The following is a 21,146-nucleotide window of genomic DNA, read 5'->3' as shown; positions in this document are numbered from 1 at the left end:
AGGAATGATGAGATTATATGCTATTTGAAAGTCCTATTAATCATAAAATGTTAAATAAGTGGAATAATTCAACATTGTATTATCCCCAAATGTAGGTCCACAGTCTGCATGCATCACAATAACCTGGGGAAATCTTATAAAAATATAATATGAAAATAAAAACATAAGTAAGTCCCACTTCCACTTCCGAGAAGATGGAGCTGTATTTTTTCCTTTTCCTCCCTCCAAGTACAACTAAAAGGCTTACATATTATCAGTAAAACAAACATAAGCAGACACTGAAAGGTAGAGAGAAGAAGCCAGACCAGCTAGGGACCTTGGGACGTGAAGAATGACATGGTGGTGAGATCTCTCAACAATTGATAAAATCAGCAAGGATGCAGAAGGACTGAACAACATCAATGAACAGGATGTAATCAACATTTATAGAACACTCCACCCAACAGCAGAATATACATTATTTTCAAGTGCCCATGGAACATATACTAAGATAGACTACCGTGTTTCCCCAAAAATAAGACCTAGCCAGACCACCAGCTCTAATGCGTCTTTCGGAGCAAAAATTAATATAAGATCCAGTCTTATTTTAATATAATATAATATCATATTATATTAGACCTGGTCTTATAACGTAATATAATATAATATAGTCCTGAGTCTTATATTAATTTTTGCTCCAAAAGACACATTAGAGCTAATGGTCTGGCTAGGTCTTATTTTTGGGGAAACACAGTATATCTTAGGCTATAAAACAAACCTCAACAAATTTCAAAGAATTAAAATATACAGAGTGTATTCTCCAACCATAAACTGGAAATCAACAACAGATAACAGGAAAATCTCCAAACACGTGGAAACTAAATACCACACTTCTAAATAATCCACGGGTAAAAGAAGTTTCAATGGAAATTAAAAAAAAAAAAAATTGCACTAACTGCTACAGACTAAATCATGTCCCCCAAAATTCATGTATTGAAGTGCTAACCCCCAATACAACTATTTAGGAGAAAGGGCCTTTAGGAAGTAATTATGGTTAAATGAGGCCACAAGAATGGACTCCTAATCTGATAGGATTACTGTCTTTATAAGAAGAGGAAGAGAGACTAGAGCACACTCTCTCTGCCATGTGAGAACAAAGTGAGAAGGCAGGTATCTACAAGGCAGAAAGAGAACTCTCACCAGAAACCAAACTGGCAGGCACCTTGGTCTTAGACTTTCCAGTCTCCAGAACCATGAGAAAATAATTTCTGTTGATTAAGCCACCCGGTCTGTATTCTGTTATGGCAACCTGAGAAGACTAAGATATGAATGGAAATAAAAATACATGTGGAAATTTGTGGAATATAGCTAAAGAAATGCTGAGACGGAAACTTATAGCACTAAATACATCAGAAAGACATAACATCTCAAATCAATAATTAAGAATCTAGAGAAAGAATAAACTAAAAACAAGCAGAAGAAGGGCTATAAAAAAGATAAGAGCGGAAATCAATGTATTTGAAAACAGAAAAACAATAGAAGACATCAATGAAACAAAACGCTGGTTCTTTAAAAAGACCGGTAAAATTGATGAACCTCTAGCAAAACTGTAAAAGAAACAGAAAAAAAAGAACCAAAGGATTGTTTTTATTTGTTATTTTTTTATACATTATAATGAATATAGTCTATAATGATTAATTACATACAGTATGAAACAATTTATATAACATTCTTAAAAGGACAAAATTAGAGAAATGGAGAACAGATTAGTGGTTTCCAGGAGCTAAGCAGGGGCTGAGTTGGGAGGGAAGTGAGTGTGGCCACAGCAGGGAAACAGGAGGGATCCTTGTGATGGTGGAAATGTTCTGTATCTGACTGAATCACACCCTGGTTGTGATATTGTACTACAGTTCTGTAAGATGCTACCAGTCCAGGAAACTGGATCAAGTATGTACGTCGTTTGACAATTAAGCTCACAAACTCATCCTAGATAAAAGTGCTACATACCTCACTGCTGAATATCATTATGGTCATTTTCGAAGTACTCCCCTTGTGACGCTATACCCTGATGCCAGCGCCTGGCCCACCCTTCAAAGCAATTTTGGAACTCTTTCTGGAATGGCCATCAGAACTGTTGTCATATTACCCTTGATGTCCTGAATGTCATCAAAACGTCTTCCTTTCAATATTTATCTTCAGGTAAAGAAAGAAGTCATTGAGGGCCAGACCAGATGAGTAGGGAGGGTGTTCCAATACAGTTATTTGTTTCCTGGCTAAAAACTCCCTCACAGACAGTGACGTGTGAGCTGGTGCATTATCGTGATGCAAAAGCCATGAATTGTTGGTGAAAAGTTCAGGTCGTCTTTTTCACGCAGCCTTTTCAGCACTTCCAAATAGTAAACTTGGTTAACTGTTTTTCCACTTGGTACAAATTCATAATGAATAATCCCTCTGATATCAAAAAAGGTCAGCAACATCCTTGCAACAAGTTCACAAACTTAATTGTCACACCTCATATGTGATCTCTATGCAGTTTTTTACAATTGCATGTGAATCTACAATTATCTCAAAAAGTTAAAAATATATATTTGTAACACATATAACATAAACATGTGTGTTTGTGTGTGTCTATCTCCCAAAATTGGAGATTGTCTATTTTTAAAAAAGCTTGCTAGGTGATTATGTTATGCATCCAGATTTGAGAACCACTATTCAAACATACCTTCATATTTTTTGATACTGAATCAACAGTTGCATCTATGTTTATGAGTGCATTTTCTGAAGAAAACAATGATAGCGTATGCAAAAATTTTGCAATATATGTATTTATGAATGACAGTCTAAACAGAAATGCTTTATGGTTCTGGCTGCCATACTGTACATTCTTTTAGTATATGAGTTAAAACAATACTGCAGCTACTTATTATATTATCACCAAGCACTACAGATGGTTCTCCACACATTTTGAAATTGAACTGTTTAGACCACATTTTGAAAATAGTGACATTTTAGGCTCTAAAGAACAAAATCAGAATTAGTTGTGTTATCAAAGATGGTATGAGGCAATGTATTCTTACTTTTTTCTCTGCTGATCAATCCAGAATTTACAGCTCTTCCTGACAAAGTCACAGCCCATTCCTCGGCCCCAGTCTAACTTCTCAGCCATGCTGTAATTAGCTTTATACCAGCTGCGGAAATAATTCAAACAAAGCACTTTTTATTACTGTCATTTCACAAACAATTCCAGCACACCAGTGACAAATCTCAACAATGAGCAAACTAGGACCTTAGAAAGGACTTTGGGGACCAGCATCACAGAGAAGCATCACTGAGAAAGCTTCTGCTGCACAGGCTGCCGCACAGGAGCCCCAGGGCCGGGTCTGGACAACTTCAGTCTTACGGTGAGGGTACTTTCATATTTGAAAAAAACAAGAACAGACCACATTTCCATTGTAATTTCCAAAGATGACAGTAGTCAGAGTAGAAAGTGATTAAGGTGTAACACAAGGGGAATAAGGGCCAAAGAAACTGAACAAGAATGAGAGAAAAAGAGAAGGGGGTAAACTGAGGAAGAAACAGTAGAATTGCTAGTTGGCTAGCTTTTATCTAATCTGACTCAGTTGGCCCTAGTTTCTTGCTTTGCTGGCCTTGAATCTGTGACACTTTATCAATATAGGCCCTGCTTGTAACTAAACATTACGCCATTATAATAAGACAAATGAATACTATGTCCAATATTTTAAATGTTCTCCCTTCAGGAAAAAACACACTAATTTAACATCCTGGCAAATTTAATCAAAGACAACAAGCTTACTTATATCAGTTTTTCTTCTTTATTAATGACAAGATTTACAAAAGTTAATAGTTTACAAAAGTTATAAAATTACACAAAACAGTTTACCTGTTTGTATTAAAACTTTCCCTTTCAGCATTAACAAAACAGTAAATAAAAACATAGGCTCAAGGGCTGGGGGAATGGTAAGAATCATACCCTCCACTCCAGCCACCTTCTCACAAAATCAAACAAAAGCAGAATTATGTGATAGAGGATCTCCCAAACCTCCTTTCCTTTCAAAGAACAGACTCTGTCACTCTGAGGGACACCTAAAGTAGACTAGGGAATTAGCAAAGGTTTTTTGTGAGGAGGCAACTTGAAGCTAAACCCAGAAGGATGAGCCTAAGTTAGCTGAGGGAGGGGGGGCATTTAGAAACGGTTTCTTGGTGACATTAGTGGGTTGTGAAATCCATTTAGTGGATTTTAATCAACATTTCTTTCTCTCTCTCTTTAAAAATCAATAGAATACCAAAAAAGCATTGCACTGTAGGTAGCAAGGGTAAACATTGTTTCCTGAAACAATGTAAGTCGGCACTTACAATGTGCCAAGTACTGTACCAAGGGCTTTATACATATGAACTAATTGAAGCAACATAAAACTCAGTGAGGTAGGTATCACCTTTATCCCTATTTTACAGGTGTAAGAACTGAGGCAAAGACACAACTAGTAAGTGACAGAGCTGGGATTTGAATCTCGGCTTCTGGCTTCAGTGTCTGTGCGCCTTTTTTAAAAAATTGAGATATAATTCACATATGATAAAATTCATGATAATGAATTTATAATGTGTACAACTAAATGTTTTTAGTATTTCACAAGGCTGAACGACCATACCACTATCTAATTTCAGAACATTTTCATCATCCCCACCAAAAAACAATGTACCCATTAGTAGTCACTCCCCAGTCCCTGGCAACCCCTAATATTTCTGTCTCTATCGATTTGCCTATTTCTGGACATTTCATAAAAATGAAATGTGGTCTTCGTGTCTGACTTCTTTCACCTAGCATAATGTTTTTAAGGTTCACACATGTTATAGCACGTATTAGTACTTCAATCGTTTTAAAAATCAATTTTAATTTTTAGAGCAATTTTAGGTTCATAGCAAAATTGAGTGGAAAGTACAGAGTTCTCATATATCCCCTGCCCCCTCCACATACACACCCCCTCCACACGATCTATATACAACAGAGTGCTACATTTGTTACAATTGATGAACCTACACTGATACATCATTATCACTCAAAGTCCATAGCTTACATTAGGGTTCACTCTTGGTGTCATACAATCTATGGGTTTGGACAAATATATAATGCCATATATCAACAATTACAGTATCATATAGAAGAATTTCACTAACCTTAAAATCCTCTGTGCTCTGCTTATTCATCCCTCCTCCCATCTAACCTCTGGAAACCACTGATCTTTTTACACTCTCCATAGTTTTGCTTTTGCAGACTGTCATAGTTAGAAACATACAGTATGTAGTCTTTTCAGATTGGCTTTTTCCACTTAATAATATGCATTTAAAGTTTTCCCATGTCTTTTTATAGCTTGATAGTGCATTTCTTTTTATTTCTGAATAACATTCTGTTGTCTGGATGGACCACAGTTTATTTACCCATTCATCTACTGATGGACAACTTGGTTGCTTCCAAGTTTTGGCCATTATGAATTTGCTGCTATAAATAAATATCTGTGTGCAGGTTTTTGTGGACATAAGCTTTTAATTTATTTGATTAAATACCAAAGAGAATGACGTGCTGGGTTATTATGGCAAGAGTATGTTTAGTTTTTTTTGTAAGAAACTACCAAACTATCTTCCAAAGTGGCTGTGCCATTTTGCATTCCCACCAGCAATGAATGAGAGTTCCTGTCTCTCCAAATCCTTGGCAGCATCTGGTGTGATCAGTATTACGGATTTTGGTCATTCTAACAGGTATGTAGTGGTATCTTGATGTTTTAATTTGCATTTCTCTGATGACATATAATGTAGAGCATCTTTTCATATGTTCAATCACCATTTGTACATCTTTTCTGGTGAAGAGTTTTTGTTCCGATCTTTGGCTCATTTTCAGTTGGGTTGTTTTTTTAATTGTTGAGTTTTCAAGAATTATCTGTATTTTTGAATAATAGTCCTTTATCAGATGTGTCTTTTGCAATTATTTTATCCTACGTTGTAGTTTGCCTTTTCGTTCCTTATATGGCTGAATAACATTTCATTATATGGCTAGACCTCATTTTGTTTGTCCACTTGATCATCTGATGGCCATTTGGATTGTTACTACTTTTTAGCTATTACGAGTAATGTTGCTGTGAACATTCGTGTACATGTTTTCAATTCTCTTGGATATAGTATACCTGGGAGTAGAACTGCTGCATCATATGGTAAATCTATGTTTAACATTTTTAGGAACTGCCAAACTGTTTTCCAAAGTGGCTGCACCATTTTACATTTCCACCAGCAGTGTATGAGGGTTCCAATTTTCCCACATCCTCATCAACATTTGGTATGGTCGTTTTGATTATAGCCATCCCAGTGGGTGTGAAGTGGCAACTCATTGTCATTTCAATTTGCATTTCCACAATGACTAATGATTCTGAGAATCATTTCATGTGCTGATTGCCCATTTGTATATCTTCTTTGGAGAAATAGCTGTTCAAATCTTTTACTCATTTCTAAATTGAGTTGTCTTTTTATTGTTGAGTTATAAGAGTTCTTTTTTATATTGTCTGGATACTAGACCCTTATCAGATAGATGATTTGCAAATATTTTCTCCCATTCTGTGAGTTATCTTTTCACTTTCTTGATCGTATCCTTTGAAGCACAAAAGCTTTTAATTTGATGAAGTTCAATTTATCTGTTTTTTTCTTTGGTTGCTTATGCTTTTGGTGTCAGATCTAAGAAATCACTTCCTCATCCAATATCATGAAGATTGACACCTGTGTATTCTTCTAAGAGTTTTATAGTTTTAGGTCTTATATTTGGGTCTTGGATCCATTTTGAGTAAATTTTATGTCATGTGTGTTAGGGGTTCATTCCTTCGCATGTGGATATCCATTCATCCCACTACCATTTGTTGAAAAAACTATTCTTTCTCCGTTGAATGGCCTTGGCACCACTGTCAGTGTATTTGCTCTTAATCACTATATATGTGTGTGTGTGATTTGGTCATGATGTATTTCTTGCTGTGTGAGATACTATGCCTAAAAAACTTCTAAAGGACACTTGTATAGAATGAATGTATGAAGGTCTTTGGGCTGTAAAAAGGAGCACTTAAGATGCAGAGAGACAGATAAAAAAAAATCTACTATAGTAACCCAGGCAAAATATAATGGTGGCCTTGATAAAGGCAGTGGTGACCAAAAGAGTAGACTCTGAGGATACTGAAGAGCTAAAAATCAAGCAAGATTTATGATGGATTGGATGAGAGGTGGGGAGCGGAAGTTGTCAAGGATGATCCCCAGCTTTCTGGATGGATAATTATGTCTTTTACAGTTAAGCTACATTGAAATCATATGGATTTATGAAAATTAATTTCCATGTCTGCAATTATAAATTGTTGCCAGAAATTTAGAAACATATTGCCCATGTTTCTGTTGTATTGCCTCAGAAAAAGGAAAACATTCTTTAAATTTCACCAGTGTCATGGTTTTATTAGTGACTGACACACTCCACTGTGCTTCTATGTCCTATGGGTATGTGAAAGACACTAGCATTGTTTATAAACAGGCTATAAACAGATTGTTAAGCAGAGCAGTAGGACTGGTCTACTGGCCATTGCTTATTCAGGGATAAACGGCAAAGAGTTATAACGGCACTACAAGGAATCCAGTGGGTTTTCTCCTTTTATCCTTTTCAAATATATGAATTTCCTAACTTGGTCCACTGTAAAGTATGAGAAACAATGACAACCTCATAGCAGTGAACACAGTGCCCAGGCTGTGGTTTCTAAAAACTATTCTCCATTACAAGGAACCAGTGCTCCTTGAAAGACTGGCTGACGCCCAGATCCAAGAGGATGTGCTGATGTGCCTTGTACATCCTGCCAGACCAGAAAGCAACGGAGCGCTCAAAAACTAACCAGTCTTGGGCCGGCCCGGTGGCTCAGGCGGTTAGAGCTTCGTGCTCCTAACTCCGAAGGCTGCCGGTTCGATTCCCACATGGGCCAGTGGACTCTCAACCACAAGGTTGCCAGTTTAATCCCTCGAGTCCCGCAAGGGATGGTGGGCTCTGCCCCCTGCAACTAAGATTGAACACGGCACCTTGAGCTGAGCTGCCTCCCAGATGGCTCAGTTGTTGGTTGGAGCGCAGGCTCTCAACCACAAAGTTGCCAGTTCAATCCCTCGAGTCCCGCAAGAAATGCTGGGCAGTGCCCCCTGCAACTAAAATTGAACATGGCACCTTGAGCTGAGCTGCCGCTGAGCTCCCGGATGGCTCAGTTGGTTGGAGCATGTCCTCTCAACCACAAGGTTGCCGGTTCGACTCCCGCAAGGGATGGTGGGCTGTGCCCCCTGCAACTAGCAATGGCAACTGGACCTGGAGCTGAGCTGCGCCCTCCACAACTAAGACTGAAAGAACAACAACTTGAAGCTGAACAGCACCCTCCACAACTAAGATTGAAAGGACAACAACTTGACTTGGAGAAAAATCCTGAAAGTGCACACTGTTCCCCAATAAAGTCCTGTTCCCCTTCCCCAATAAAATCTTAAAAAAAACCCCACAAAAACAAACAAACAAACAAACAAAAAAAAAACTAACCAGTCTTGTCAAAAGAACTCAGGAGCCAACAAAGAAAAAGACTCCCATTGGAGTCATTTAAAAACAATATTAGTTCTACTGTTTTAAAAACCAGGAATCTCTACATCACCAATTTCATTTATAATTAAAAAAAAAATGTTTAGTCTTTCCTTCATATTAGCATGGCCTCTACTTACTGGAAAATAAATCTCATAACACCAGGGATTTTGTTCCATTCATTAACTATACCTCAGGGCATCAAATATTTATTGAATGAATGAATGTCGTTGCTATAGGTAATGAATAGCTAACTGCATAAAATTCGAAGAGTAAGTATATTTTACTTCAGTGGAAAATGTCAGTATTTTCTTAAACAAATATTCATTTCATCTTAACTTTAATATTAGTCTCAATATTCATTTCATTTTAATAAACAATTCATAAAGTAATCTCACAGTTGTCTTACCCAGTGTCCTCCATCAATGCCAGAGTGATTCGAGAGAGGACTCGGTTCTGAGTGTGAGAACCAGTCATTGCTTCATTCTGGAAATCACCAACAGATTTTAATTAGAACACTAGACTCCTTGCAACTCCCAATCATTTCCGTGGTTACTCTGATGTATATTTAAAATGTCTCAAGTGTGAGAGGCTGATGAAATAAATAATCACTTAAAATAGTGAAATACATAAGCCTTCCTTAAAACCACAAGATTGAAGCTTAGAGCAAAATCTACTTTCTGCCTCAAATGTCTACAATGCATACAATTTTCCTTGAATGGCCGGCAACCAGAATGTAGAATGCAATGACGAAAATGAAGATAAATATATGGAAACAGAAATACAGTAAAAATATTACGCTATCTAGGCAAAGAAAAGTGGGTGGTTGAGACACATGCCCAGAAAATGGGGAGGGGGGGTGTATACTTACCTGAGTTACTCGGGAATGCTTTCATAGCCCTCAACTTTGCGATCACAGAAATACACATTACTATGCAAAACAAGTATCACAGACTCAATCACAGGAGCAAAGGATTTGCACAGGGACTTAACATATCATCAAATCTACTATCTACTCAATGTTTTAATTCATATCATAAAATTCCTACCAGTAGATCACCTAGTGGTAGGGACTTCACTGCCTCTTAAGAAAGCACATTCCATCTTTGGGCAGCTCCGATTCTTCTTCAAATCTTTATGTTGAACAGTAGATGGTCATCTCAAGTACTTTAACATCACCTTCCTAACAAAATAGTTCCACTGAGAAGTAAATAAATTTTCATTTCTGTCCAATCTACAGCTTTCTAAAGGGAATCACTTGAGAAAACTGCTTAAGGAAAATAACGGAACTGAAATTCCCATGGGAGAAATAAATGTGTCTTCCATAAGTTTCCTTCCCTGTTACTTTGTGATCACCTAGATAACAACAGTCAGCACAAGCATTAATTTCACTCTTTTCAATATTTTGCTAATGCGGGTCATGATATATGTAAGCCGCAACTATCAGAAGAGCCAAACAGACCTCTGAAAAGAAATATACCCTTTGATCCAGAAATTTCACTTCCAGGGATTTATCCTTTCATTTTCTACATAAATAAATCTGACCTTGAGTTAATTTTCTAATTCTGCTCCCCTGCAAACCTAATAAAGATGAAATGTCAACTGTGTTACCAGGCAACAGTACATAGGGAAAAGACCTCTTGATATGCCTCTGGACTGGGGATTACTGTAAATGAACATGAATATCCATTGGTAAGCCACAGTTTGGGACTTCTCTGTGTGCAGTGACTCTTAGGGCTATGCCTCTTTTAGGAATCTGGAAGTTATGTGTATGGAACCATTAAAAAAGATATTGGCTCTTGTTTGGGACATGATACTTCTAAGCAAGGCTGGTTCTTGTACCCATTTGTTATGGTCTTGTGGAGGGGGAAGGAGAGAGGCACAAACAATAGCTCTTAGACTGCTGTGTGGAGCACAAGAAAAATGCCTGACGGCCATGTTGGCATGCTGTGCTTTCTTTCCTGTATCCTAAGTTAGTCCTTCTAAGTGAATGTTTATTCACTGTGGCTTGTTTAGGTCTTTTATTTCCCCTTTCTTCCGCCTCCCCCGACCCCCACTCTGGTTCAAGCCATTGTTTCTCAGTCTAGTTGTGTAGGACACAGCTCCCTGGCCCAGGCTGGTATTATGAGCCTTGACCATCCCCCCCCCCCCACCCCCCAAGGCAGTGGATCACCAGTCGTCTGCTCACAGTTGCTCTCATTGGCTACCTCCGGCTGCTCACAGCAGCCCAGCTCCAGGGAGAGCTGTTGTTCACAATCTTAGCTGTAGAGGGCGCAGCTCGCTGGCCCTTGTGGGAAGCAAACCCGTGACCTCCGTGTTAGGAGCACCGCGTTCCAACCACCTGAGCCACCATGCCGGCCCTGTTTAGGTTTTGTTAGTTTGTTTGATGGTTTAGTTGAACCTAAGAACACCCACTAGAACAACACTCCTAGAAAGCACTGCAGATATAAGTAAGTTGCTCATCACAATATTTTTAAAATAAAAAATTTAAAACATAATCATTCATTTACACAGGACTGTTGTTACATTCATATTAATACTATGTAGCTGTTAAAAAATGAGTAGATCCAATATAGTCTATTTTGCTAAAAGCATGTGTTTTTGTAATGTGAATGAGCTCATGTGAGGCTGGTAATAAGGAAACATCAGCATAATGAGGAATCATGTTGGTTCACAATGATTGTTCCCTAGATTTTAATGTTTTGGCAATGCAGCAATAGCAACTAAATACAAAGTACATTATGACAACTAAACACAGCAACAGAGTAAAGCTGTACGTACTACTGTGAACGATGTCTGTTCACTCCAAGTTCTTCCACTTGGCTTTGTATGGCCAGAAGCTGTCTTACAAGTGCTTATTGCATGGTTCTCTCTAATTTTTATACATTTTACTCTTTTCCTCCATCACTCAGATTTATAGTCACACTTCTGTCACTGCTTTTTGTTGTTAAGTAAAGAAATACTAGAGTAAATAAAGGAGCTTATTTATTGGAAACATGATGTTTCTTTAAACCAAGCTAGTACTTGTGACTTACTGCTTTTGCTAGTACTCTGATATTTGTTTTTTCCTACAAGCCTTGTTCTGTTTAGAGTTCAATTTTGAAGAAAGAGGGTTTTTTTACAAAAGCATACATTATATTACAGCAGAGGCACTTGTACTACCTTGGAAAAATGTTTAAGATAGATCATTAAGTGGAGAAGGTTGCATAAATGTATGAACCCATTTTTGAAAAATGTGTGCTACACTGTGTGTCTCTACCTATGTACAGAACATTTCTGCAAGGACATACAAAAAACTTAAATAGTGATCATATCAGGAAAGTGAATCTGGAAAGCTAAAAGTGACTTAAATTTTTTTTTACTGTATAAGCTATTATACTGTTTGGATAACTTTTACCATGAGTAAGAATTACTTCTATTAAAGAAAAAAAAAAGTGTAGTAAAATTTTAAAGTAAACTGACCTCTAATAACCGCTTTTCCCAATGGTTAAGCTCAGTGCCCATACCACCTTGATTTTCAAGTTCCATGCCTTCCAGAACTGGACAGTTAAAATGTTTTCGTGCTTCATCCTAAGAATCAGAAAAAAAATATAAACCCTACAAAAGTACAGTAAGATAATGGCAAACTCTTTATCACACTAGATATAATAAAGTAGACATTAAAGAATTATTTGGGGCAGTTTAGCAGACTCTACCCCGGCAAATCTCTTTTTTGCCTGTATGCCTCTTTGCTAATAAACTTGCTCAGTCTCCTTTTTCGTGCCTCCTATATTCTTTCACAACCTGCGAGGGACCACTGACATTTTGGTGCCCCCGTACTGGGAGGCTCTCTCGTATCCCCACTGGGCTCCCTCCCCTGTGGTTCTATCCCCTCCGAGACCTATTTGCCAATGTGTGGCACAGTTGGCAGCAGCAGCTCATCCAGGGCAAATGCATATACACTAATAGGTTTCATTCCCCTCTTTCTCTCCTCTCCTCTACAAGTCTCTCACAGATTCCTGCGGGAAAGTCAAGAATTGCCATCGCCTGGCTATGGCTACTCCCTAGTGGACTCAAAAGCCCGACCTGCTCACCAAGGGGGATGTCCAGTGCCAAAATCAGTATGGGACTCTACCCTCTTCTCTATCACCCTTATCTGTCACTGTGGACCCTGCTCTTCTTGGGGGAGACCTCCATTACCTCACCTGCAGATCTATCAGTGAGTGATACGCCTGGGGAAGTCCGTGAGGTGCGGGAAATTTCACAGGGTGGGTCCCCGTCCCTGGCCCTTAGTGGTGCAGGGTACGCCCTCACAGCTAATGCTCTGGTTCTCTCTCTCCCTTGGAAGTACACAGTAAGGTGCGCATAGTCCCGTAACTTCGGGGATTGAGACTCGCTGTTCGGAGATCGGGGGAGACATTCCTAGATCCCCTGGCCCTGCTATCACAGTTCAGAAATCCCAGCAGCCATGGGGGAGCAGCCCTTCTGTACTACATGACTCTCCTCTTAGCTGTCTCTTCAAAAACTAGACTAAATTTGATCTCTCTCCTCTCAAAAAGAACAAAATGATTTTTTTTTGTAACATTGCCCGGCCCCAATATAAACTAAATGATCAGGAGGGCTGGCCAACCAACAGAACTCTTAACTTGAACGCCATCATGCACTTAGACCTGTTCTGTCAGCGGCTACAAAAATGGTCTGAGGTCCGGTGTCCAAGCTTTCATGGCCCTGAGTCAAGACCCGGAACTCCAAAAACAATGCCACATGAGTTTGGCTAAATGTCTGCAGTCCACCTCCCCCTTGATGGCCCCCTCTTATCCCACTTTCCCCCACGGCCAGGACAACCTTCCTCCTCCTCAGGCTTCCACACCACCTTCGCCTCCTTCCTCTGGTTCCTCTACCCCGTCCCCATCCCCCTCTCCCACGGTTCCTCCCGCATTCGGCTGGTCTGGTACTAAGCCCTGCGGGGACCACCGCAGCAGGACCCATTTCAAGGCAGATTCCATGTCGCCCCTGCCCGAAGTAGCGAATGGGGACGTGGGAACTATCAGGGTACATGTCTCTTCCCATGGCGTTTTAGCACAGATTGAAATCAAATTTGGTTCCTACTCTGTAGATCCTTCCAAATGTATCAAGGAGTTTCAGGGCCTTATTATGGCCTTTGACCTAACCTGGCAAGACATACATATCATTCTCACCACTTGCTGTACTTTAGAAGAATCGTACACGGGCCTGCGCTCAAAGATACGCAGAGAGACTGGCAGCTGGACATGCTTAGGCAGTCCCTAACCATGATCCTAACTGGGATGGTCAGCTCCAAGCCCAAGGCAGGTGTCGGAGAGATCATACGATGAGTTGCCTAATGGAGGGTGAGGAGGGATAAGGAGGACCTCTGAAGGGCTCAATTAATGGCTGCTGCCCTTGCCAGCGCACTGCCTGTGCAGCCTTACTCGGGTGCGCGCCCCCGGGGAGGAGACCCCGAAGACAAGATGGCTCAAACGTCTGCTTCGCCTGCCATCAAGAGGGACAATGGAGTAGGGCTTGGCCGTGCCAGGCTAAGAAGGTGCCTCCAGGCCCATATCCCCTTTGCAAAGAGGAAAGACACTGGAAGAACTGTCCCCTCTCCCCTCAGGGGGGAGGGCCATCCCGATTTCACGCTGGCCAAAGGGAGCCTCCTCCAATCAGCTGCCGCTAACGGTCATCATCAACTAAGAACCAGACAACCAGACGGCTCCGGACCTCTCCCAGGACATGATGGCCCTGGGGGTTCATCCAGGCTCCCCTCCTCAGTGTTGCGGAGGCCCAACCCAGGGTAATGCTTCCCGTAGCATGTAAGAATGTTACATTTCTTGTTGATAGAGGTGCCATTTTCTGCTCTTATCCAACACTTCGGCCCTATGCTTCCTTCTGCTCTTCTCACTGGCATAGAGGGAAACCCAACAACCAGCAGGCGCACTCTTTCTTTACATTGTTGCCTTGGTGCTCTCTCATTTACTCACAGCTTTCCAGTCATATCTCAGTGTCCTATTTCCCTATTAGGGCGAGATATCATGCAAAGATTACAAACCTGTCTCCAAATAGCACCTGATCCCATTCTAATAGCTACTTTGCAGCCGATACTCCCCAGCCAAATAGTAGATACTAACCTCCTCTGTATTCTTCCTCTGGTTAGACACCAAGTTAACTCTATAGTTTGGAATCAGGAAATCCCAGGGAGGGAGTCTCCCTACATCCAGTCTACTAACAAAGTTTATAGCATCCCATTTACAGGCATTTAAGCATCAACCCTTTCTCCACAACCAGATTATGCTCATACAAGGCTTCCAGCCCATTCTCACCAGCAGCCCTGAAACCACCCACAGCCCCGTATGCAGATCGAAGCTCCAACTCCCAGCCTGGAGCCCCCAGCTTGGTCCAGTCCCTAGGTCTAGTCCTAGACAAAATGATTTTTTTTGTAACGTTGCCCGGATTTTCCGAGGCCAAGTTGCTCCACCATCCTTGACTGGGGATCTCATAGCTAGGGTCAGCTCCATGCCCCTCCCCAGTTCTGAAGCAGTTACAGAAGTTGAACCCTCCTCCCAATGCTAAAAGATTTTTTATTGCCGATCAGAGATGGGGGAATAATGAGAAACGTAAAGGGTTAACAGGGCCGGGCTTGGGAGTTAACAGGAATGAGCTTAAAGATTAACTGCTTGGCTCTGAATCCCCTGGTTAGCATGGTCCCTAAAAAGAAATACAAAAACAGCTTAATCACATCATAGACAGGACTAAGAAGAAACCAACTGTAATGGCAACTCCATGCAAGCTAAGGAACGCCCTCCCCCCAGCACAACGAGATAAAAAACCCTCACTGAACAGGAAATCAGGGCAGTTGTCTCTAGCAGACTGCCCAGGAAAATCTTTTTGCCTGTATGCCTCTTTGCTAATAAACTTGCTAACTCAGTCTCCTCAAAAAAAAAAAAATTACTTTGTTGAGAACAGAGAACATCTTTTAAAAATATGGTTTTTAGTATAATTAAATAAAATATTTTTGATACTGTCACACTGCTGGTAAACTACTATTTCTCTTCATATTTTTTCTATTTGAAGATTTTGACTTTAAGTCACATATATTTCAAAAAAAATTATAGACTAGTATAACTGCCACTTGTAACTCGTGTGTCAACAATGATTTTTATGTAGATATAAACTGTTCTTATTATGGACATAGTATTTGTAGGAAAATTAAGTTGTTCATTAAATTAAAATTTTGTTTATTTGGTTCTGTCTGTCCTTCAGTTAGAGATTTCCAGGGGTGGGAAATAGGCCTACAGCAGTGCAAAAGTTCAGAAGGCAGAGAGGTGTGTTCAGTCAAGGAAGGAGAAAGGGCTTCTGTCATCACATAGGGGTGTGAAAGGGACTCTGTGGTGGTTCATTTATGTCAACTTGGCTGGGCCACGGTGCCCAGGTAATTGGCCAAACATTGCTCTGGATGTTTTTGTGAGGGTGCCTTTGGATGAGATTAACATTTAAATTACTAGACTTTGAGTAAAAAAATTATCCTCCATAATATAGTTGTGCCTCATCCAATCAGTTGAAGGTCTTAACAGAACAAAGACTGACCTTACCTGAGCAAAAAGGATTTCCTCCAGATTACTTCTGGACTCAAACTACAACTCTTCCCTGAGTCTCCAGCCTGCCAGCCTACCCCATCAACTTAGGGATTCTCCAAACCTCCACAATTACATGAGCCGATTCCTTAAATATCCCCCCCCCGGCCCCGTCAACACATCCTGTTGGGTTTTGTTTCTCTGGAGAACTCTGACTAATACAGACTCCAAATGAAATGACCAGCAATTCCACAAATAGTACCAGTAATTGTAAGAGGTGTCACAACAGAGGAGCACTGGCTTAAGGTAGTGGGTAGGATGGTAACCAGGAGAGTTGTTGCCAATTTTCCATTTCCTCAGATTTCTCTACGCCTGTGGCTTTACTGTACTGCCTTTATATTATTTTTCCTACTACAGGCTCTAAAATTTAATCATATATTCTTAGACAATAATGATTAGTAAAGAAAGGGCCATAATGAAGGAAAAGAACAGACAGCTCATGAGACATTAATAAATTCAGTAATACTTACAACAACACGAGGTGTTACTAGGAGATACACAGTGTGTGGAACTATTTTATTATCTCGAACATCCCATAATCTCTCCACTTTTCGAACTACTTTATCACTCCACTGATACAATCCAAGACTGCAATTAAAGAACAAGAAGACAGTCACTTTTGCAAATTCACCACACTAAATGTAAAAGTATTTATGAATATCAATGAAATTAAAATATTTGCGCTTACTATGTACCACGTCCATGAATTTAATGATATAGAATTAAAAATTTTTTAATTTTAAAAACTTTGATAACATTTTCTAATTTAATCTTTTCAACAACCTTATGAGATTATCATCACTATTTTGCAGATAAAGAGAAGCTTAGAGAGAGGAAGTAACTTGCTCAAGTCCACAGAGCTAATACTTATGCTAAGATGACAATGAATTACTTCCTTTTAACAAATTTATTGTATAAACTAAAAGCAGGTCCAGAGACCTACCCAAGGAAACAAAAAAAAAGATGGCACTTTAGTGGAAAAGTGTACTTAACTTAATAACTGTGCTGTGAAACAGGTTATTCATCTAGGGAAATAAAATGTTAAATCCCTATTTCATCCCATATACAGAAATGAATTCCAGACAGATGTCAGCAAAATGGTAGAGTAAGGACCTCTGAAAATTCTCTGCTTCATGAAAGCAACAAGAAAAGTAGCAAAATTGGCCAAATCAACTTTTTCGGAACTCTGGAAATTAGCCAAAGGCTTGCAGCAATCCAGGAAGCATTTAAGAAAATGGATGCACAGGATGGAGAGCACAGCATAAAGAATAGTCAGTGGAACTGTAACAGTTCTGTACAACGTCAGAGGAGTAGTAAATGGGGGGACGAGGGTTATCACTCTGTGAAGGGTATAAATGTCTAACTATTACACTGTTTTGTACACCTGAAACTAATAATAAAAAATAAAGGAAAAAATATCTAGAAAAAAAAAAAAAAAAGGATGAACATTTTCAAAAGTAAGCTTTGTGGCGCTTTCCCATGCCTTCTTCTCCAGTACTACGGCAGCCCTGAAAACCAAAAGCCCACAGTCATGGTGAAAACCCATGCCATAGAGAGACTATTCTTAATTCCTCTTATCTTTTTTCATGGCAAGGCAATGTTTAAACATAAATAGTGAACAAAGCCAGCAAGAAAATAAACAGCTATATTACCTTATTAATTACTCCAATATCCCCTGAGCTGAGCTGCCTCCCGGATGTCTCAGTTGGTTGGAGAGCGGGCTCTCAACCACAAGATTGCCAGTTCGATTTCTTGACTCCCGCAAAGGATGGTGGGAAGCGCCCCCTGCAACTAAGATTGAACATGGCACCTTGAGCTGAGCTGCCTCTAAGCTTCTGGATGGCTCAGCTGGTTGGAGCACGGACTCTCAACCACAAGGTTGCCAGTTCAATTCCTCGAGTCCTGCAAGGGATGGTGGGCTATGCCCCCTGCACCTAATATTGAACACGGCACCTTGAGCTCAGCTCCCAGATGGCTCAGTTGGTTGGAGCGCATCCTCTCAACCACAAGGTTGCTGGTTCGACTCCTGCATGGGATGGTGGGCTGCGCCTCATGCAACTAGAAAACGGCAACTGGACCTGGAGCTGAGCTGCACCCTCCACAACTAAGACTGAAAGAACAACTTGACTTGGAAAAAAAAAAAAGACCTGGAAGTACACACTGTTCCCCAATAAAGTCCTGTCCCCTTTCCCCAATAAAATCTTAAACAAAAAAATTTTATGATGAATAAAGTGTTACCTGCTTCAATATTTAATTCTAGCCATTTTAATAGACATCTTTGTAATTCAAGTAAAATATACATCAAGTATTAATTTTGTATTCTATACCCATATACCACTACTCTGATAAAGATATGAAAGTGTCAGCACCTTTGGAAAGGACGCTCACATTTACGGCATTTAACAGCCTGCCCTTCAAATAAAACCACTAAGCTGTCTTTAATTGTTGCCTGCTTTTAAATTCCATACAAATGGACTATTTGACTTCTTTTGTTCAATATTATATCTGTGATATTTATACACGTTATTACAGGCAGCAACAGTATATATTTTTCTAGTGCTTTCCAGTTTTCAATTATAGGAATATAACAATTTATTTATCCATTCTACTATTGATGGACCTTTGGGTAGTTTCTGTTTGGGGAATATTAACATCAAAACTGCCATGAACATTCTTATGCACGTCTTTTTGTGGACATGTGCTCTTAATTTAGAGATTTTTATATGAATACATGCAAATGGTTATAGTTCTGTGACTGATATCCTCCACAAAATTCTTGATAATTTTTTAGTGTTTCTTATTTATTTTAGGCCCTGAACTTCTAGATCACAGCTAATATGATATGCTATATAAAACATCAGTTTACATGTAAATATTTCCATGTATAGGCAATAACTATTAATAAACCAAAATATAACCAACCCTCATTTTCCCAGGGCCTGACTCTACTGTAAAGTAATACAGGTTTCAATATGGTGGAAAAGAGCCCTGCCTGGCAAGAAGAGTTCTGTCTCTTTGGACAAGTCACTTAAGCTTTCTGCAACTCAACTGCTTCATCTGGAAAATGAAAGGTGAAGCTAAATGACCTTTTATACCATATCTTGTTTTTGTTTATGTTTTTCATTATTATTAGTTTCAGGTGTACAAAACAATGTAATAATTATTTACACCCTTCACAAAGTGACAGCCCTGCTCCCCCAAACTACAACCCCCCCAACATCGCACATAGCTGCCCCAGTTCCACTGACTCCACTCCCTGTGCTGCACTCCACATCCTGTGACTATATATATATATATATATATATATATATATATATATATATTTATATTAAACCATAGTCAACACCCATCACTATTCAGCTTCAGCTTCAGGTGTACACCGCAGTGGTCAGGCACCTACACCATCCATGAAGTGGTCTCCTCAATAAGACAAGTGTCCATCAGATACCCTACAAAATCTTTACAACATTACTGATTATACTCCCCAAACTGTCCTTCGTATCCCCGTGGCAATTTCGTGGTTATGGTTACCGATTGTGCCTTCTAATCCCCTCACCCTCTCCCCCGTGCCCACCCCCTTCCATCTAGCAACCCATAGTTTTTTTCTCTATATCTCTGAGACCGTTTCTGATTATCCTGTTCATTTACTCTGTTCTTTAGATTCCACATATAAGTGAGATCATAATACCATATCTTGTTTTCATAGCTATAATTTTCTCAGACTAGCCATAAAGCCATTATTATTTATGGCACCTAACATGCCATGATTCTCAGATTCCAGTCTTAGTACCCTCCTGAAAGAGAACAAGAACAAAAATAACAAATACCTATAATTAAAAGGTGGGAGACCATCTTCAGATCTTGAAGTTAGAGGATTTCCATCTTTATCATGGTAGAATGCAAATAGCCCAGCAGAGAAACCCTATAAGAAAAAGTTCAAAATGTCTTAAAGTGAAAACTATCAATTCTGATTATAGACGTAACATGCTGCTATCGAGAGAACACTGATGGAACCACATAAAAGCACCACATCAGTACTTCTACGGGAACTTCTCATATTGGAACTGGACAGCATGAAGTGTTCCATATTTATGAATTTTAAATTTCCAACTACTTGAGGTTATTGTGAGGAAACCAAAAGTAAAGGTAACAAAGATATTCTGTAGTAATGGTATAAACAATGTATTTATTTGTTTAAGAATGCGTTTATCACAATTGATCTTCACATGAACTTACTAAACTCTATAATTGCACCCAGGGAATGCTACTATCCAGAACAATATAGTTTAGAGTAGGGGGGTGAGCGATGAAGTGTAATTCTAAGAGCACTGATAAAAATTCAAAGTCTTTGATCCCAAAGTCCACATTTAATACATATCAACACTCTACAAAAAAGAGTAGAAATGTGCATGTGTGTGTGTGTGTACACTGAAGAAAAAAGACTAGAAACATATATAGCAAAATGTTAGTTATGGTTCTTTTGCTAGAAGGGTAATATATAAAATCACTCATATTCCCAAAATACTTTTATAATGTGAATTTGTATGTTTATAATCACATTTTAAATAGTATTTTAAGAAGTCTTCAATTTTAATGATAATGTTTATGTCACATAAATTGTTATATTCCTCCCCTCCAAAATAAGATGAGAAAATAGGCAAAAAAAAGTTGACATTTGATATCTCCTACTTCCCCCCCAACATTTCTTTTCTTGCTTTCTTTCCTAATCTAATAACTAAAACAAAGCACTTTTGTAACTACTTCTTTATGTATGTTTTATACACTGAGAATATGTTATAGCTTACATTCAAATAACTAACAATCATAAATGATCACTTAATTTTATTGGCAAATTTCTTTGCTTACATAACTGTGGCCTCTGTCATTCAAGGCTTGACAAAATGATT

General features: G+C 39.2%; 1 protein-coding gene across 5 annotated transcripts in view; it reads right to left on the bottom strand.

Moving 5' to 3' along the window:
• The window catches only part of LMLN (leishmanolysin like peptidase), a 72,020-nt gene that overhangs the window by 23,575 nt on the left and 27,299 nt on the right, over nt 1-21,146 (bottom strand). For 3 of the 5 annotated variants that reach the window (XR_016019552.1, XR_016019554.1, XM_019723665.3), the window contains exons 8-12: nt 20,067-20,161; nt 16,710-16,827; nt 12,074-12,181; nt 9,021-9,097; nt 3,057-3,167 (exon numbers count right to left, since the gene is read on the bottom strand). Coding sequence is in view for 2 of the 5 variants with exons in the window: in XM_019723665.3 (XP_019579224.1) it covers nt 3,057-3,167; nt 9,021-9,097; nt 12,074-12,181; nt 16,710-16,827; nt 20,067-20,161 (509 nt within the window). In the remaining 3 variants the exon portion in view is untranslated. The remainder of the gene's footprint in view (nt 1-3,056; nt 3,168-9,020; nt 9,098-12,073; nt 12,182-16,709; nt 16,828-20,066; nt 20,162-21,146) is intronic. The other 2 variants (XR_016019553.1, XM_074330513.2) reach the window with 1 other exon arrangement.

This window comes from Rhinolophus sinicus, chromosome 17 (genome assembly GCF_057876585.1).
Source record: "Rhinolophus sinicus isolate RSI-liver-muscle chromosome 17, RSI-T2T, whole genome shotgun sequence".
Lineage (NCBI taxonomy): Eukaryota > Metazoa > Chordata > Mammalia > Chiroptera > Rhinolophidae > Rhinolophus > Rhinolophus sinicus.
Note: the sequence above shows the minus strand (reverse complement) of the source record. Positions and strands in the feature narration are given on the sequence as shown.